Source organism: Erigeron canadensis, chromosome 3, assembly GCF_010389155.1.
Source record: "Erigeron canadensis isolate Cc75 chromosome 3, C_canadensis_v1, whole genome shotgun sequence".
NCBI classification, from domain to species: Eukaryota; Viridiplantae; Streptophyta; class Magnoliopsida; order Asterales; family Asteraceae; genus Erigeron; species Erigeron canadensis.
In genome coordinates this window covers 7,423,172-7,443,517 of record NC_057763.1, presented here as the reverse complement: position 1 = coordinate 7,443,517, position 20,346 = coordinate 7,423,172, and the positions used below count along the sequence as shown (strand labels likewise).

At 35.7% G+C, this 20,346-nt stretch overlaps 1 protein-coding gene across 1 annotated transcript; it reads right to left on the bottom strand.

Moving 5' to 3' along the window:
- Window positions 1-7,905: 7,905 nt before the first annotated feature.
- LOC122591176 (calmodulin-binding protein 60 B-like) lies at window positions 7,906-15,995 on the bottom strand. Its single transcript, XM_043763396.1, has 9 exons — window positions 15,874-15,995; window positions 15,483-15,629; window positions 13,166-13,241; window positions 11,961-12,022; window positions 11,316-11,809; window positions 11,077-11,237; window positions 10,789-10,992; window positions 10,463-10,700; window positions 7,906-8,761 (listed from the first exon to the last, which is right to left on the bottom strand). The coding sequence occupies exons 2-9, from the start codon at window positions 15,593-15,595 to the stop codon at window positions 8,175-8,177; spliced, it is 1,935 nt and encodes a 644-aa protein (XP_043619331.1). The 5' UTR covers window positions 15,596-15,629; window positions 15,874-15,995; the 3' UTR covers window positions 7,906-8,174.
- Between the last annotated feature and the right edge of the window lie 4,351 nt (window positions 15,996-20,346).

Below are 20,346 nucleotides of genomic sequence, written 5' to 3'. Positions count from 1 at the left end.
TGCACCGTTATCCGGAAAAGGTACCAGGAACTTGGATAAGTTCTGTTATTTCCACAACGGATATGGCCATAGCACAGACTATTGCAGGGAACTATTAAGGTAAATAGACGACGCAGCAAAGGAAAATAAGCTATCACACCTGGTAAAGAGGATTAGACCTTGCTTCGATGAACCAGAGCCAGAGGAGCACCGAAGAAGGATACTGTCAAATACCTTGATCAAAGAAGGACCCCAACATTATCACTTTGGTGGTCTGGACGGTGAAGGCTCGGCGGACCCGGTACAAATAAAAGTAAACATAGGTAGTGTATGCCTAAAAAATACACAAGTGGATACCGGGAGTGGACGTGACATAATTTATGAGAAAAGTTTCCTTCGACTGCAGAAGAAGCTGCGAGAAACTATCCTACCACTGAAAGGTGAAGTGGTAGGATTCGCCTAGTGAACGGACCCGCCCATTAGGAGAAATATGGCTGGACGCCACTATCGGAGGATTCCCCTGGCAAAGAACCGAGAGAATCTTAGCAGTCGTGATCAAAGCAAGATCACCCTACGACATGCTCCTGGGCAGGGAAAGTTTAAGGAAATTCCAGATGGTAGTATCCACAATACATGGTTGCGTGCAGTACAAATCTCGCGGAGGAATGCAAACAATAACCTCCCTAATTACTCTAGAAATAAAGGGTGAGAGCTTCGTGCCATGGTACAAACGCAACAGGCCGGAGAATCATTCAGAAGGGACCCAGGGGACAATGGGGACCTGCTGCAGAAGAAGGGTCCTCCAAAGATGAAAATGCAGGAAGCTCCGTAGAAACGGAGGATGCATAGGACACCGGACGAAAGACTTCAGAAGGCATCAAGACCGGCTGGAGTATCATCTCCCCCCCGGGATAAGCCAAATTAACGAAGCAAATAGGGCAGCATAAAAGTAGCAGCTAGGAAAAATATAAATTTTATTTTGTAAAATCCTCCTGCCATGTACTTACAAGCTCCCAAATAAAAAAAACGATCGTAATATTCTAAATGTGCATAAAAATCTTTAATCTTTGAATTGTTAAGGGGACGCCCATAAGACTTTTCAAACAAATCATGAGGTAATAACCCATGAAGTCTAATGCATAAGCAAAACTCTCCTTATGATTGTAGTGCACAAGCAATTAGACCAAAAGACATTCTCTTGAAGAATGCAAGGGCCATCTTTCTCCCATAAAAAAACGGAATGCCACATTTTTGTGAACGGAGGATCCCGCAAGGCAGCAAGCAAAGCAACGATAAAGCATGATATGGAGGTGGAACTATACAAGAAGAGAAAGTATAAACAGTTTACATCCCTTGAGGCCTAATACCATACAAATCAGAAATAGAGGCATCGGGATTAGAGGCTATCCGCTGAATATAAAGATAAGTAATATTCCTTATTGCCTCCTCAGCATTATTATTCCTTGTCTCTCTGCCAAGAAAACTCTCCCTATTCCCTCCCAGAGTGAGCACTCCATCACGCTCCAGACGAAGGGCAAACACGGCTCGAGCATCAGCTCGTTTAGCCTCAACCAACTCATCTAAACTCTGATCAAACTCATGGCTCGCCATCAGCATTCGGAAAACATTAGGAATAACACCAGAAATCAGTTGCCTGTTCGCGTTCCTGGCATCCTCGAGTTCTGATTCTAACTTGTTGATCATAGCATCAGGCCCATCAGAGATAAGAGAGACAATGCGCTCATGAGCAGCATCCAGACTCTGAATAGCATGACACAGTGCCTCCTGTGAGTCAGACAGTTCCCTCCACAAAGAATCAACTGTTGCAGAATCACCTAAGGTAGACAGAGTAGCTCTAAGGGAAACCAATTATTACCTATGCCTCTCTAAACATTCCTTAAGATAGCGCACCCTGGCAGCAGCAGCAGCAGCAGAACTAATCATGCTAGCAGTAAACAAAGCTTGATCAGAAATCTCAGCAAGCCTCTGAACAAGCATGGTCTCTAGTATGGTCCTCAAATGACTGGGGACCATCATATTTAAACTCTGCCGGCAAAGCTGAGGATCAGGCAAATCACCAAGAACATAGATCCCTAAACATAGATCACAATCAGAAACAACCCAAGGGAGAAAAAGCAAGTCAAAACAATCAACAAAGATTCATAAATTATGGAAAAATAGTTGTGGTAGCTCCAGTGGAGGTAGGCCTAACTGTGGAAGCCCTAACACCAGCAGAAGCTCCAGCAACAGTTGTAGTGGCTCCAGTTTCATCAACTGGTTCCTTCTCAGGCCTCTGTCCAGGGTCGGAAGTTCCAGCTGAAGATAGAACAAGAATACATGTAAATCAGAGGTGCATTATGAATAAAAACAAAAGCAAATTCGAAACCACAAACCTTGATCACCACTAGCAGCTGGAAGAGTAACCGATGCATCAGTCTCATTCCTCGTAGGCGAATCAAGGATAATCACAGGAGTCTCGTTACCCACAAAACCTCCTACAACAGAAGGGCCCTCACCAGTCCTTCATCTTTTTGGAGGCGGCAGCTACACACCACCAAACGAAGGTCCCTCACCGTTAGAGGGAACCAAGGGTCTCTTGCCAACTACCATTCCCCGAGGATTCATAATGACAACATCCCTAAGATTCAACTCTACAAACGCAATATGGAAAATATCAGACAACAACGCACAGCCAAAAAAAAAATACAAAAAAGAGAAGAAAGGAAGAAGGGATAATACCTTTACAACACCAGATCAACACAGGCATATCCGGAGAACCTTCCCATGACAAAGTAATCCCAGAAAGATATAGGATCATAGTGGGATATGCAATCAGCGAAAAAGGAGAGACATGAGCTTAGAGGATCAACTCATTATCAAAAGAGCGTCAAGCCACTGTCCTCAAAGTGGATAAGGGAAAAGGGACAAGGTAATCAAGTAACCTTAACAACCAAGGGGATAAGGGAAATCTAAGATTGCCACCGGAAAAGGGAGCGGTATACATACCTACGAAGCCAGGCGGCACGTCAAGGATTGACTCTGTTGGACCTGGAAACCTAATTTCTGGATCATCAGAACGGCAGAAACACTGGCGAAACCAGGAGACATCATTCTCTGTCATCTTTGAATACGTAGTACTAATAATCCAAAAATGATTGCGATCCATAAATGATGATTGAGAAGGGTGATGATTGATAAAAAAAAGGAGAGTAAAAGGAAGGGGGAACAATTGAGATTAAGAAAATCTCCGGAGCCGTCAAAGAATAAATAGGGGACAGAAAAGATGGTTTGAATAAGCGGCGCATAACCCACTTACACCGTCGATCGGTCTCCCCAGGATAAGCGTGCATTGATCCCTTGATAGGATAAAACGCGACACAACGAAATTACAGATTTACCCCAACAAGGAGTTCAGGAAAACTCACGAAGCATCTGCACCATGGCTCTCAAAGCCCAGATTACGAAGGTACACTTTTATCTTTCATATTTTATTTTTTGAAGTCTAATGCGATCTTCTACAGATAGAACCTCCCATCAGACTGGGGGCTTGATGATATACCTATACGGAGCTCTAGCTCCGTACCCGAAGCAGAATACGAAGTCACCTTCGCATAGGTAAAATCACTTGTATATATATCCAGAACGGAGCTCATCCTCCGCCCAGTACAATCAGTCCGGAGCCAAAGGTAGCAATTACCCAGCTCTAGGGAGACATACAAAGTCAGATATAGATCCTCTCCATGATTATCCGATTAAACAAATACTTAAGCTTCGATTAACTCAGACACGGCTTGGTAACAAGATTACCACAAATCTCCTCAAAGAAAGAAATAAGATATTCTCAAATGAGGAAGAGATTTACCCTAATTCTCTTACCCTCCTCTCCAAGTTATCTACCATCTATATAAATAGCGGAAGAAGCCATACGACACATTCATCAGATACACAATACGCAATATACTAAAACCCCACAATCATCCATCGTTTATCCGACCATCGAATAAACCCTAAGTCGAACGAATCGGCTTAGGACCAACAATTGTAGGCGTAAAGTGGTCCTCGACCCTCTGACCTAAAAGGAATCGCCGACAAAACACCACCAACTCTACCCACACCTCCGGTTGGGTCATAGTGCAATCATTTGATCAAACAACCACCTTATGGTTTACCCATCATGTCGGGTGTGAGGACTCCATGTATGGTCTACGACCGCCTACACACAAACCCCACATCCCTGTGTAAGTGGCATAAGTTACTTAGCCTACGTCTAGGCAAAGATATAAAGTAAAAAAAAAAAAGATAAGAAAGAAAGGTTAGGCACATTAGGAATATGATGATCCTATTGTTTTATGTTTATTGTATGCAATGCTATGTATGTGATATTAACTCTTATGACACGTTTTTGTTAATATATTATGAAATTGAAAATGTTTTCAAATCATGTTATCATACTTAGATAATTTATTAGGTAACACTTGTTCGTTTAAAAATGTTGTGCCTTTAAGATAAGCAAGCTTGAGCTAGGAAATGATTAGCTCGGTCAGATGGGTAGAAGTAATAAAGAAGATTAGAATAATTTGTTAAATGCTTAGACTTCTCTTAGCCTTATGTTTTGGGTAGAGAGAGAGAGAGAAATGTGAGTATAGGGTTGTTATGCACCCAACTTGGGTGAAAAACCCCCCACCTACCAATATCTTAATATTTTGAATAAATGTTTGGCCCCCCATGATTTTTATGGTTTAAAAAAGATATGTGAAGGGTTTTTCACCCAACTTAAGTGCCTAAAAGCCTCATATTCCCTTCCCCCATTAAGGGGGAAGTGAAGGTGGTGTTGTTAGGTACCTAAGTTGGACAAAATCTCTCTCACATATTAATTTTTTAATCCATAAAAAACATGGAGCTCATTATTTACTCATTATATATTTATGGATTAAAAAATTAAAACATGTAATAACATCCACCTTCACTTTTTCCATATATTAGTTGTGATATAAATATCATTTCCTGTTAAATGTATTAGTAATAATTTACAATAACAATATGTTTTTCATGTGTATCTTCTCTACCATGTTCTATCTTTTTTTTTATGCTTTAATTAACCAACGAACTTTAAGAATTTGCCTCACTTAAAACCATCGCATAACAGTCTAACACCAACATGCATTAAAGTCGTAGATACGTTATGATATATTGATATTAGAATTTGTAAAACTGGTTCATAGTGTCTGTAAAGTTATGTAGGTGGGCTTTAGCTTTTTTAATTTTTAAATAATAATGTTTGTTTTTTTTAGATACAACTAGTTTTATCTTTTAGTTAAGTAAAAAAACTCCAAAATAAAACGTTATTTATCAGGTGCTTTTAGTTTGGATAAAGCCTTTAAGTTTTATAATAACACAAATACCTTTTGAAGTTGCAACTAACATAACAAACACCTATAAAAAACAAAAACTCTAGTAAACAGTTTTGCTTAAAAACCACATCTTACAACTCCAACTAAAAGTTATAGATAAAAGTTACATCTACCCGTTACAATTAGCTTTGTCAAACATACCCATATTATATAAAGTGAATTCGCATGAACAGTAAAACAGGCTGGTTGGGAGCTGATTTAGCATCCTGCTTGCTCCTTGGTTTCCTTTTTTTCTCATTTTTTTAATAAGCATGTTTTGTAAATGTCAATCTGTCTTTTTGGATTTTTTATTTCTTATTTTGAACTATATTATTATTTTTAGGGTGGTAACAAAGGTAAAGGAGTGAGAACTCTTAAGTTTCATGTATCGTCTTGTTATCCGAAATGCACACCGCATCGACCTCATGTGAGGTAACATCATCCTTACACATGGAATACAAAATATAGTTTCTTCACTTGCCTATGGCAAGTTTTGAACATACGACCTCTAGTCTTATTTTGTAAGTTCATATGATCACATGATAGTGATATCACTAAATTTCACCCCATTGCTTTACTTTTATGGTGGTAACGTTTAAGTGTTTTACACTTTAACTACTAGTCAATCTTATGACATTTTATATTTACCATTAAAGTTTTAAGTTTGAGGATTCATAATGTTACAGTTTTAGTCATTTTTATTTTCATCATCAAACTTTTTAGCTTTTTATTTATCTTCCAAGAAAATTTTTAATTTTTTTTTCACCACCAGAGTTGTATGTTTTAATATTTATGACGTGTTGCCTAATAGTGTTTTTTTTTTTCATTCGATTACAATAGCTGGCATGTCAAAATTCACGGCCCGCCTTCAAATCTATGTGTGGTATTTATACCCGACAAACGGCCGAGTATGACCCTAGCCCTAGCTTATTATAATCAACTTTACACAATTAAATTCGAAATCTAACCCTTTTCATTATTATCTTCAAGTCAACTGGTGTGTTTTGAAGATAGAAAGCTCCTTCATATAAACAACAAGAAGTATGTTGCCTTGTAAACTACCAATAATACATCAAAAACTGATATTTGATCATATTACATTAATTACCACTTCTTGTAACACTAATATTAGTATCTTTAACTTAACTAGTTTACATAGTTCACACAAAACATGTTACACTATAATAAATTAGAAAAGTGGAGAAAAGCATATATAGCTTCTTTTTCACCTGATTTCCCTTGTTGACACATGTAAGTATAAGTTAAAGGTTTGACTTATAAATGAAAAAAATGTCAAACCGCGTGTAGCAGGTATGAAGGTTTTAGAGTAGTTTGTGAGGTCATGAAATTGACTGTTTTGGATTCGTCTTGCAAGTCAATCCCATTGACATCCAAACAGATATATGCTCACAATATAAAACGAATTTACTTAATTATCCATCCATATTGTTTTTTTAATAATCAGAACATTCCTTATTGGTAGTTTAATTTAATTTGAGTGGTAATAGAAACAAAGCTTTTATTGTTAGACCAATCAATGACATTTCTTGAAATTATAGAAGCCAACCACAAGGACTTTTAGAAGCAATCAATTTTTCATGACCCGGGGATGTCTTAAAACTTTAAAAGTCTATCTGTAGTTTAATTTAATTTGAGGTCCTTCTGCTAAACAAAGCCTCTTGCTAAGAAACATTAAATATTTATATATTTACTTTCAGAGGTTAAATTTTTATATAAAAAATATAATATATTTTATACAGGTTAAATGCAGACCTGTATAATTTCATTTAATTTGAAACAATTGTTTGATTCGAAAACAATACCAATTTCATTTAATTTGAAACAATTGTTTGATTCGAAAACAATACCAATATAGTTACACGTAACAAGAGCCATATAAAGGAGTAGAAATATAATGGTAACCGACGATGGGTGTTTGACTTGATTCTTTTGTACATATGCCTCATCTATTTCGAGGCTAACTAAAATATTACATCAAGAGAAGACATGAAACACTTCAAGTTGTAAAGTTTTAGTACCAGTAATTAACTTGTTTTTGGCTTTACATTGTTTCGCTAACATTGGCCGCCTTTATTCGTTTCGTATTTTGCTGAAAATAGGCATGCCATAAATAAATAAACCTGTTAGATACTTTAAAGAAACTATTCTTACTAAATTTTGTTTTTATTTTAACAGTTAAAATTTTATTAGAACATTATTGATTGAAAAGAATTCAACTAGAGTATCAATGGCACCGGAAGCCCCTCAATAAAGGCTTGTTCCTGAGGAGACCTAGATTCGAGACTGAAGAAGGCACGAGTTATACTTTTATTAATCGTTGTACAAAAAGGTTGTACTACGCGAAAAATAGAGTAATAGACCATCTATGCTCTTAGGTCTGCCGTCTGTGTAACTTCAAAGTGATGATATATCTAAAATTCTAAATTCTTGGCTTTCATACTATGAGATCAATAGGTTCACCAAGAATGGGAACCAAGATTATGTACCCGAGTAAAAACAGAAAGAAGCAAGCTCATATGGAAATACATTGTTTCATTCTAGGTTATCGTTACAAGACGAGTTAAATTTCTCACAAACCATATGTAATTATACATGAATAAGAAAAAGTTGAAGAATATGTATCCAAGTAGTTGATATCTTCAGGAAAATAGTCGTTATATTGAACATCTTATGTACATGCAAAGCCAAAATACCACTCCTAGAAACCCCTAACATTTACGGCTATCCAATCAGTAGAGTGTGACTACCATTACCCACAATTTATTGCAGCTTTTCCAGCTAGCTTCATTCATCATCCTCTAACTCTACAATTTGTGCCCGTCTTTCAGCAGCCTTTTTCCTGACAAAAAATCCCCACCTCATTGCCGCCTTTATCTTCAGCCACCCAACTACAGCCTTCCCAGAGCGGCTACGGTCTTCATCAAAGTCGAAATTTGGAGCCGGTGATGGCATAAATGACGGAAAGGAGAACCCATCATCTCCCACATTACCGCCATGTCCAGGGCCCATGCTGAAGAGTCGAAGAAGATGTTGCATATCTTCGTTCTCCAGCATCTCGTGACTTCTCATGCGAATCTCCTCCTCAGACATAAAGTCGCCTACGCCTTTGTCCCCGTTGTTGTGAGACCAGTCATTGAATGGATTCACATTGGGTTGTTGAACAGATGTATTTATGGGCTGAAATGATGACGATGATTCTGGTGGACCGAGGGCAAGACCAGATCGATTATCGTATCCATTATTTTGCATCTGCTGAGAATTGGCGATATTACGACCATTTGAAGCAAAACTCATGTCGTACTGACCGTGTGGATTGGTGTTCACCATTTGCGGGCCGGTTTGGTACATGGTGTCCAGATTGCCATTATAACCTGAACTCCAGTGATAGAAAAGAAATTAATCAGATGTTAATATCCAATGCATACAAGTGAATCTTAACAATAGTAGAAAACAACAATCACAATATCGTATAGAAACCAAGACTTTATAACTTCTACCATTTACAAATTTCTAGAGTTACGGGAGCAACTTCCCAGGGTAAACTGCAGTGGGTTCAGGTTATGATAAGATGGCAGACCTACAACTAACATCAGGAGCACTTCATTTGCATTTGACGGACACGGTCCTACCAATCTACCAGCATCCCACATAGATTGAGGATTACATACAAACAAAAAGAAAGGGCCGTCATCGAAATGAAACTTAAGCCTAGTCTTAAAGCTGGGAAAAAGGAACCGTTTGGACAATTGGACCTAAAAGTCCTATACGGAGAGTGTCATACATAGCCTACTTTTATTTAACTACCAGTACGAACAATCAACTTTCGAAAATATAATTACAATAAAGCTGTTCCAAATTAAAAGACATTTTCAACTACGTTTTGGGAAAAATGTAAGTTTTTACATTTAGCTTATTGAAGAATTCAAAAGAAAGATAGAAATACCTCAAATTAGCTATATCAAGCACAAGAGCATATAAAAATGTACTTCTGCATTGCATAAGATATAACTCACATAGAGACTGAATAGTACACAATTTTACACATATATTACATGGAAAAAACAATACTAGTATCAAAATCAGGGCCTGTAAGACCAGACATTTGGGCCTATCCAAGCTTTAGACAAGACTGAAATTACCTTTCCATACTAGTATCAAAATCAGGGCCTGTGAGACCAGACATTTGGGCTTATCCAAGCTTTGGACCGGACCAAAATTAGCTTTCCAGTAAAAAGTTGGGACTGATGGGCTGATGGCAGCCGGTCTAAGCAAGCATAGAACGGGACTAAAGAGTAAAGACACCAGTCTTGGGCTCCGGTCCATTTGTGAAATAGAACTTAAATTTGACCCGTAGTGTATTATAACTAACATTTAAACCAAGCTCATCGCAATCAATATATCGTCAAGGTTTGAAAGAATCACATTGTAAGGGCAACGAATTATTACTTGATGAAATAGCCCTCAAATGACTTTATCAGATTACAAAACTACCACACAAATGAGACACTTGCTTTCTAATTTGATAGATAATAAATCTACATTAAGCCGAATGCAAAATCATGCTACCTAGCAACCTAGAAAAGACGTAGGATCCTTGTATCTGTAGAACTTAGAGACCGCCAGATAATAGCAATTACTGCCAATGGCTTGAATGACCAAAATTGATCAAAGTACCAAACACCCTATACTTTCTTCACACATAGACAACAACTCGAATCTTAACATCTTATTGTTGATTGTATTCTTTTCTTCCCCTGCCGGCCTATATTCAGCCTAACATAACTAATATTTTCAAACAAAGATACATCAGATTGACCTTTAGTCAGAACTGGAGCAGACTGGTTATCACAATCTTTTTTTGGCTATCCACAACGTACAACATATTTGCAAAAAAGTCACTGAAAGGTAAAGAGGGCACTAGGGCAGACATATGCATTATAATATCATAACTTGGATGGTAGCAGGGTCAGGTCAGCGACAAGTAAAAAGTAAACTTATTGCAGATTTCGTATAATTAATCAGTCACCTAGTTGAAAGATAAACAAATATAAAAGATGGTGATCTTAGTTTACCTCCTAAAAGCAAGTTTGAATCAACAGTTACAGAGTCCGAGGAACCCACACCAGAATGGCGTGGTGGCATTAGCTGATTATTTGAAGATATTGGATACTCTATTGACCCACTTGAGTAATCATTTCGAGAGACATTTGACCTTTTAGGTTGCTTGAAGCTCACAAGTGACTTCCCATCATACTCAACAACTTGGTTCCAGTTATCGTACGCTTTCTTAACCAATGTATCCACGTATACCTGCAGATAAGAAAACACTATATTAATGGATCCTAGAATAATAATAATAATACAACAATAATGTAATAATATTGTGGGAAGCAAAAACCTTCTGGCCATCAGAAAGAGAATCAGCTGGTTGATATTGGTCACCAGCGATAAGACCACTTAGCTGATAGATATTGTTGAAAACGACACCAACATTTCTGTTATCCTCGGGATAATATACATAAAGTTTCCCACTCAATACACAAGTTTTTGCATGCTCTATCAGAGCCTCCCACATCTTATTAGACATGCCACTTCCAAGAATCTAAGGAAAATATTAAGAAAGAGATTCAAGAACTGAACAATGAAAAGACAACAATACGCAATAACTAATATACTATATACTTACACTACGCAGTTTTGGAGAATCCCTCACAACAAGACGAAGAAATTCTTCAACTGTAAAAATTCCAGCATTATTTAACCTCTTGTGGAATGATCCATCCTTGCCAATTTTCTCCAATCTCCATACCTCATCATTTAAGGCAGGTGGGTAGTGTTTCTTGTACACTGTCAACGAGCAATGTATTATAATTAGATAAAACTATGTAATGAACTTCTTGAAATTAACAATAGGAACAAACATACATTCCCCTCTATGATCCTTAACAGTGAACGCTTCAGTCTTCGCTTCACGTACACGTATCCCTTCACAGAATCCTGAGGCTACCTTTAAACCAAGCCTAAATTTCCTGCTTCGAATCCAGCTTGAGTTATCGGTAAAGGTCAACTCCCCTAATGTCCCCACACCTTCTTTGAGCATCACTTGCAGCTCTCCCGTCAACAACGGTCTCTTTCCTTCACGCTCTTTTACAACATGGCTTTCAAATTCTTCTTGAGTCCAGCCTTCATCATCTTCATTATTAAAATCACCTTCCAGTACAACAACATCTAGTTTTATTGATGACTCGGGTCCTGATGTAATAACATGACCAGTGTTGGCATCAACTAAGACAATATGAATAGCAGCACCCTGTTCCCCTTCAACTTTGCCACCAGTGAAGAGGGGTAAAGACATCCTTGATTTGAAGTGAAGCTGCAGGTTTCTCCCATCTGGTCCTTCAATACGCTTAGGTGAAGACCTATAGTTTGATGTAAAGTTAAATTTAGATATCTAATGGAAACCACATTTAGAGAGAAGTAGCATTACATTGCAATTTGAAAACTACAAAAAAATAACTGACTACTACTACTTCTAAATGAAACACGCGTTTAAAAGTTTTTATTACAAACCTTCCATTAGCTATTCGAGCAGGGCCTAGCTTTGCTAAAGCTCGTTCCACTTCCTCGCTAACCTGTTCACATAATTGGTTTGTGAGTGGGGCAAAGGGAAGGGGCAGGGATAATAACAGCAACATCATACATGTAATAAGATTCAATTTGAGTAAAGGTGGTCAAATGGGTAGCTCACACAGGTTGAATAATGGGTCAACACGGGGTTTTCCTGCAAACACTTGTCCCTTTCATAGTTGTCAAAGGCAAAAGCGAAAAAGTGCAATGACCCTAAATGGGGCCTAGGTGGGAGGCACAAAAAAATGTGGCCCCGGAAAAAAAGCGCAGAAGAGTATATAAAATTTCAGTGACTCTAACAAACGATAATGAAAACAATTTCAGCTAAAAGGGTATATAAAATAGCAGAAGAGCCCTAATAATATAAAAACAGAAGAGATCTGCCCTTATAGAGTTTTAGTTGAATGAAGAATAGTCTGATGAATGATGACAATAATATATAACAAGTGATTTTAGAAACAAAGATTCTGTTGTGATATCCCCATAATATACGTGATTTTTTCTTTGGAACAAAGGGTTTATTTATATTGAAATTTGCAAATTGCGCTTCAGAAATTTTGTTGGCCTTGGGCCTAGGGTTTCAGGCGTTAAAGATGGGCCTCGCTTGCTTTTTTGACAACTATGGTCCCTTTACATTTTTACACTAACTAATTCATCATTTGTGATTACAAAACAAATTATGTGATATTAACTAAATCTGAATACAATCATGTATGAGGTTGTGTCATGTACACATCAAAAATTGGGTCCGGCAACATTTAACGTGTTTGGCCTGTTTGATGCGTTTGAGATAAACACGACCAAAATTAACCATCTGAGAAGATCGACACCTCTAGTATTAAGTAAAACCAACCCTATAACCATCTACACTACCTTTGGTTGAAACTGAAAATCTTTTTAAAAACTGTTAAAATAATGCAACACTACAAAACAACAGTTTCACAGGCATAATTAGGTAGGTTATAAACTTAGGAAATATCTAAGGTATCAGGAATGTATATGTTAATGCTAGGGTTCACATAAATTAACTGGTTTATTATTTATACTTGGCTGACTTGTAAGGAGAGTCCATAGATAAAAGATTGGTTAAAACTAAAAGAGATAACAAATAGTGAAACTAAACAGAAAATAAAAAGCCGACATCTTACAACTCTGCGAAGAATAGGTTCCAACGACGAGCAAAGCCTTTGGAGACTATCCACCTTCAAAGCTTCCACTATTACACTGCACAAAGAACCATATCTATCAGAAACGGAATTTACTAGAATTACTACAATAAGACAGCCTAAAATAGAGTTGCTGATGCATTACATGTATCAGACCAACATATGAGCAGGCAAACTTTAAAGACAACAATCCACTATGGCTTAAAGTTTAACTAACTTGAGATGGAATTAATTATTTAAAAAGAAAACTACATATAACACTTGATGATATGCACATAACCAAGCAAACAAACTTAAGAGATGATGAAACAAATGGGCTAGAGCTGAAAATGACCTATATCCGAGCAAACAAACTTAAGCTGAAATTGATGATCCATACGAAAACATGAAATCTGAGCTGTTAATTTAAAGATAACTGATCTATTGATGAACAAACAAATTTTATGACTGATTCACTTTGACAGAACTAGAAATTAACTTCGTTAGGTTTTCGTAAACCATAAGATATAACTTAAAAAAAAAACGACATACATATATCAATCCTACTTACTCGGCAACTAGAGAATCTTCCTATATGCTTGATTGCTTGCATCCCGACAGTAGGGACCACTTCAAACAAAAACTGTTCTATGCATTAAATATGCAGTGTATAAAAAAGCAGAAATACTTGACACCTTAACAGCTTAGTTTACTACACCTACAGACAACACAAAATCCAACCATTTGCAATGAGGATCCAACTTTAATGCTTCGAGACAGTGTAAAATCACATATTTGTTTCTGCAGATCGGGACATTTGAATACACTCCCAAACTGAATTCCCAATGAATATTATTTATAAATAACAACCGATAACTATCTTACAACAAACACGTATAATCTTCTTAGATTTCATGTCTGAGCTTGTGTTAGGCGGGTGTGATTATCTACTAATCAAACTGACACTATAAAAACAAATGTTATCGTTTAAATTCTAGTGATACTCTAACCGTAGTTGCAAGTGTAATGATGTACTCAAAAACAAACTGCAGAAGGAAAACAATTAAAAAAAAAAATGAAACTATATACTGATGACTTTGCATCTGGTCTACATAGGCACATTCATTTACAAGAAGAATGGACACATTAAATGGGAAAAAGTATACTAGTAGAATGAAGTACCGGTATACCACCGTAAATGGGAAGACATATGAACTTAATTATTCAGAGTATAATTAGCACAGAAACTGGACTGCTTAACAACTAACTATACATAGCTCCAAAAGACATCCAACATATAATCCAAACATGTGCAACTAACAGCCAACTTTACTACTACAACACAGAGTAACATAATTGTTTCTAGAGATGGGGGTATTTGAATATACATCCTAGTCCAATTTCCATATGTAACTTTACTACTACAACACAGTGTAAGACTATCTCCAATGGGGATGTTTTTGGGCGCCCTTAGGTGCCCTTAGATATCCTTTGCGGTTGAAGCTTGTCCAAACCTAAAGATTTTTTGATGCATGCCCTTAGGTGCCCTTACGTATATTTTTTTTGTTTTTAGTGGAGTTAAAGGATATGTAAGGATGTTTGTATGGTTGGAGATAAAATTATAGGATTTTAAGGATTTATAAGGATGTGTAAGGATTTGTAAGGATATGATGTGGCAGCTCAAGGACGCCTAAGGGCGTCCTTAGCATTGGAGATAGCCTAACATATAGTTTGACTTCAACTATAGTTACTACTTTATAACTCCTATTGTACAATGTTAATATTTTTTATTTTCATATGTAATTATATGTAATTTCATCTCATTTTTTTATACATATAATAGTATACTGTTAGTATATTTTCATTTGTTCTTTACTCCATTTAAATAGGAGTACATATTCTAAGTACTTCTGGTTTACAAACTGTTTTTTTCCTTTTAGATAAGATAAAACGTAAGTCACTGCCAAACACTTTCAAAAACACACTTTTTTTCTTTTTTTAACTTAGTTAAGCTGGATGAGAGTAAACTTTCACATACACTAAAACACGCCCAATTATGCGGAAAAAGATCCTGTCGGTCATCATTCCATCCCAAACACCCTCTTATTCCATCACAAAGTGACCTTTATCTACCTCTAACGTGACGGCCATAGGCAGTCTAAGTCTGACATAGGCGATCATGGTTTCATAAATAATCACTCAATTATACCCAAACCACAATAAGTCCAAACCACTACAACTCAACACACTCACTTTCACATACACAAAAACAATTCTAGATCTCAAACAAACAAAAAAAACTGAAGTTCCATTAAAGTACCTAGCTAACGCGGGCCGCTTTCGTTCGGGTTGCTCCTGCTCATCACCACCATCCAATCCACGTTTCCCTCTTTCCCTAATTGAATTCTTCCTCTCCATATTCCTTGTCTGCATTTTTTTTTCCTTTCCAAAACCCTAAATCACAAACCTACAAAACAATATTTATCAGCTTCACAATTAAAACCCTAACAATCCTATTTATTTAATTCATTTAAGATCCACTATATTAATTAATACATAATAGCCCTAAACTAATTTATAAATTGGATATCAAATAGATGCGTAAGTAAATTAAATTAACGTCAACAATCATCATCAACAATATATATATATAAAAAGTAGAATATAATAATATAAATAAGTAAAATACAGTGTACTGTATATATATGTACCTGTGAGAATTTGGAGTAGATTTTATTTACTTTTTGTGTGTGTAAAAATACACAGCAAGTACGGGGGGTCTGGAGATGACTTGTGTGACGACTAGCGAGTGTCGTAAGCTGTTATCGTTTTTGCTTTTTCTTTTTACTTTTATTCTTTAATTGGTGTGGGTGGGTGTGTGTGTGTGGGTGTGGGATGGGGTGGTTTCAGCCGTTGGATGATGGATATGCCGTACAGTGCCACGTAAGATGGGTGACTTTCGGCACAGCTAGCCGCCAAAATTTTGGTTATTTATTGAGGTACACTGCGCATGGATGGTAGCGTGATAGGTTAAGTCATAGGGTATGATAGCTAAATGACTTTTTCGTATGGGCTTCGCCCTCAAATTTAAAAATTCATCTAAAGTATATCAAATGAGATATCTAATGAAATAGCATGAAATTTTAAGAACATTCATACAACTTTTATAATTTGCCGATAATACGGTTTTTGAGATAAAAATTTTTGAATGAATTAGAGGAATAAAATGATTTATAGATAAGAGAGAAAAATGAGTGGTTGAAATTTGAGGAGAGAGAGAAAAATGAATAGTTGAGATTTAAAGGTATTATAGGTATATTATGTAGAGATTTTTATATTAGTGAATTAAAAAGAGGGGTAATTTAGGTAGTTCAATACTTAATTGAGATTTAAAAAAAGGGCAAAATATTTTATAAGATAGTATTAGATATTAGATAGCTCAATGGTTATATGACCATCCCCTTAGGTCTTGTGTTTAAGCATTTGGGAGGTCATAGGAATTAATTCACTTTATGATCTCTTGGTTTGAGTATAACTAGGTTCAATTCTGAAAGGACAGAGTTTACTCCTATTAATTGTCGTGCCTTCGGACGAATTAGTAGGGGGTTTCCCCCCATCGGGTATTTGAAAAAGACATTTCTTCTTCAAGAGAGCTCTTTAGCGCGAACTCAGCTAAAACAACGTATGCTAGACCTTCCGCTGTTAAATCACATAACGAAGTTTCCGACGAAATTAACCTTTAAAAAAAAAATAATAGGTTAATATATGTTATAGGAATTGAAAAATGATTAATCCAAATATAAAAAATTAGCTTAAAGTGGTAAAATCATAAGATATTTTTAAGGAAATGAATTTGTGAAATCCATATGTCAGCATATTATAATTTTAGAAAGATTTTTAAGTTATATTATAATAATATGGTAAATGTTTATTTGAATATTTAATTTTTTTGAGATCCAAGGGCCAAATCATATCAATTTCATTATCTCAATCAATGTCTAGGATTAAAACATAAAAAGGCATTTATGTAAATTTGCTAAACAAAAAAAAAACTTCACTTTCCTCTTTCCTCTTCCTGATGGAAACACACAGACATACAAACACACACTCTCCCTCTCTCTCCCTTTCCTCTACTCCGGCAACGGTAACCACCACCACCGCTGCCACCATCATCTCGTGCCCCTTCCTGTCTGGATCACCACTAACAACAACAACAAATGGATGATGATGTTTCAGATATTATTAGAGTGAGATTTTATGTAGTTAATGTTTTTTTACAGAAAAAGTAGATATGTAAACCATTTTTATCCATGATTTGTAGTTCTTTTTTTTTTTTTTATCATTTTTGATTTTTTATATGATAAGAAGTTGTATTCTTGATTATTGTTGTTTAAATTTATTAAAGAATTTTGTCCACAAAATGTTTGATGAAATGTCTAAACCAAAGTGTATGTACTAAATCAAATTTGATTATATACATAATTGTTGATTATACATCCAATCATACTTGATTGTACATAGATCTTTTCTAACATTTGAATTTGTTAAATTTTATTGGGTATTTACTTGACTTTGTTTTTTGGTACAACATTGCCTACAAGTTGTTTAATGAAATGTTTAAACCAAAGTATATGATTTAGAATTAAATTACATATATTTGACTATTGAATACAAAGTGTTTGATGGAATGTCTAAACCAAAGGTTGATAATATGATTTAATCATCCTTTGATTCTGAATAAAATCAAATTTGATTGGCTAAATCAATCAAACTTGATTGGCAAGACAAACACATATGATACGAAATACAAAAGATTGAAGAATACAATCAAATTTGATTATGTAAAGGTTTGTTGATATAAACTCTATTTGTTTATGTAAATGTATAAATAAAATCATATTTGATTTTGTATATATTTTTGAAAATGTACGTATACAATCAAATTTGATTGTGTATATCTTTTTGAAACTGTACATATACAATCAAATTTAATTGTGTGTATAAACTTGTTGATATAAACTCCATTTGTTTGTGTAAATGTATGAATAAAACTAAATTTGATTTTGTATAGCTTTTTGAAACTATACGTATACAATCAAATTTGATTGTGTATATGTTTGTTGATATAAACTCCATTTGTTTGTGTATACGTATGAATAAAATCAAATTTGATTTTGTATAACTTTTTGAAACTGTACGTATACAATCCAATTTGATTGTGTATAAGTTTGTTGATATAAACTCCATTTGTTTATGTAAATGTATGAATTAAATCAAATTTGATTTTGTATAGCTTTTTGAAAATGTATGTATAATTAAATTTTGATTGTGTAGTTTTTTTTCTTTATACTTCATTTGTTTATGTAAATGTATGTTTAAAATCAAATTTGATTTTGTATAAATTTTTGAAAAATGTACGCATACAATCAAATTTGATTTTATAGGTTTGTTAATATTAACTCCATTTGTTTTAGTAAATGTATATGAATAAAAACAAATTTGATTTTGTATTACTTTTTGAAACTGTATGTATACAATCAAACTTTTTGAAATATGTGAAGGCCCCGTTGCCATGATTCCCCCTCCGAAACAAATTTGATTTTCCACATCGCTCCCTGATGTTAACAAGCTCTAGGATTTAGGGTTTGAAGGTCGAGGGTTAGCCTATGGTTAACCCTTGGCCTTCAAACCCTAAACCCTAGAGCGGTGGTCGAATGCCCCGTTGTCATGATTCCCCCTCTGAATCAAACTTATATTTTGCACATTCTCCCCCTAAGAGGTGCCCTTTTTAGGGTTTTAGAATATGTCTCTCTCCCTGAAAGGGTGTCTTTTTTAGGGTTTTAGAATGTGTCCTTCCCCAACGATAACAATATCTAACGTTTAGGTGGCCGAAGGCCCTGTTGTCATGATTCACCCTCCGAATCAAATCACCCCCCTTTCTAACGATAACAAGCTCTAGCGTTTAGGGTTTGAAGGCCGACGGTTAGCAACCCTAAAGCCTAGAGCGGTGACCGAAGGCCCCGTTGTCATGATTCCCCCTCTGAATCAAAGTTGATTTTGCACGTCCCTCCCCCCAAAAGGGTGCCTTTTTTAGGGTTTAAGAATGCGTCTTTCTTCCCGAAAGGTTGCCCTTTTTGGGGTTTTAGAATGCGTTCCTCCCTAACAATAACAAGCTCTCAGGTTTAGGGTTTAAAGGTTGAGGGTTAGTCTATCGGCTTTCAAACCTTAAACCCTAGAGCGGTGCCCGAAGGCCTCGTTGTCACGATTCCCCATCTGAATAAAATTTGATTTTGCACGTCCTTCCTCGACGATAACAAGCTATAGGGTTTGGGGTTTGAAGGCCGAGGGTTAGCCTTCAAACCCCAAACCCTAGAGTGGTGGCCGAATGCCTAGTTGTCATGATTCCCCCTCCGAATCAATCTTCATTTGCACGTCCCTCCCCCGAAATGGTGCCTTTTTTAAGGTTTTAGAATGTGTCCTTCCTCCGAAAGGATGCCCTTTTAGGGTTTTAGAATGTGTCCCTCCCTAATGATAACAAGCTCTAAGGTTTAGGGTTTGAAGGTCGAGGGTTTTGGCTTTCAAACCTTAAACCATAAAGCGGTGACCAAAGGCCATATTGTCATGATTCCCCCTCCGAAACAAACACATACGCACTCAAAAACATACGATTTTTTAATATGACTTTAATTTTAATTTTAGTATTTTGTTCATGTTTGTTTATTATTTGATATTGAATTGTTATTTTATTATTATTTTTCATCTTTTTTAATTTAATTTGTTGTTAATTATAGTTTAATTATAGTTTCTTCTTCTAATACAAAAAGTTTTATCTTTAAATTTTTTATTTTCATGTTCACCTCTTTTGTTCTTTATTATTTTGATATATACCTTTAATATACTCTATATATTTTGAGACTATCTGTTCATCGGATGGACCTAAAGACTAGTAGAATATATATATAAAACATATAAAGGAGAATGAAGTTTAACAACAAGATAAATGATTGATGGTATAATTTAATCATTAATGTTTTGGCAAGTGAAAATATTTTAAGGGGTGCTAAGTAAAAATATTGCTATATATTTTTCAACATTTTCTTTAAAAAAGTGATATTTTACTATAACATAGTAAACTAGTATAGAAGTATATATGTACGCATTACCTACCACCACCATCCATCACC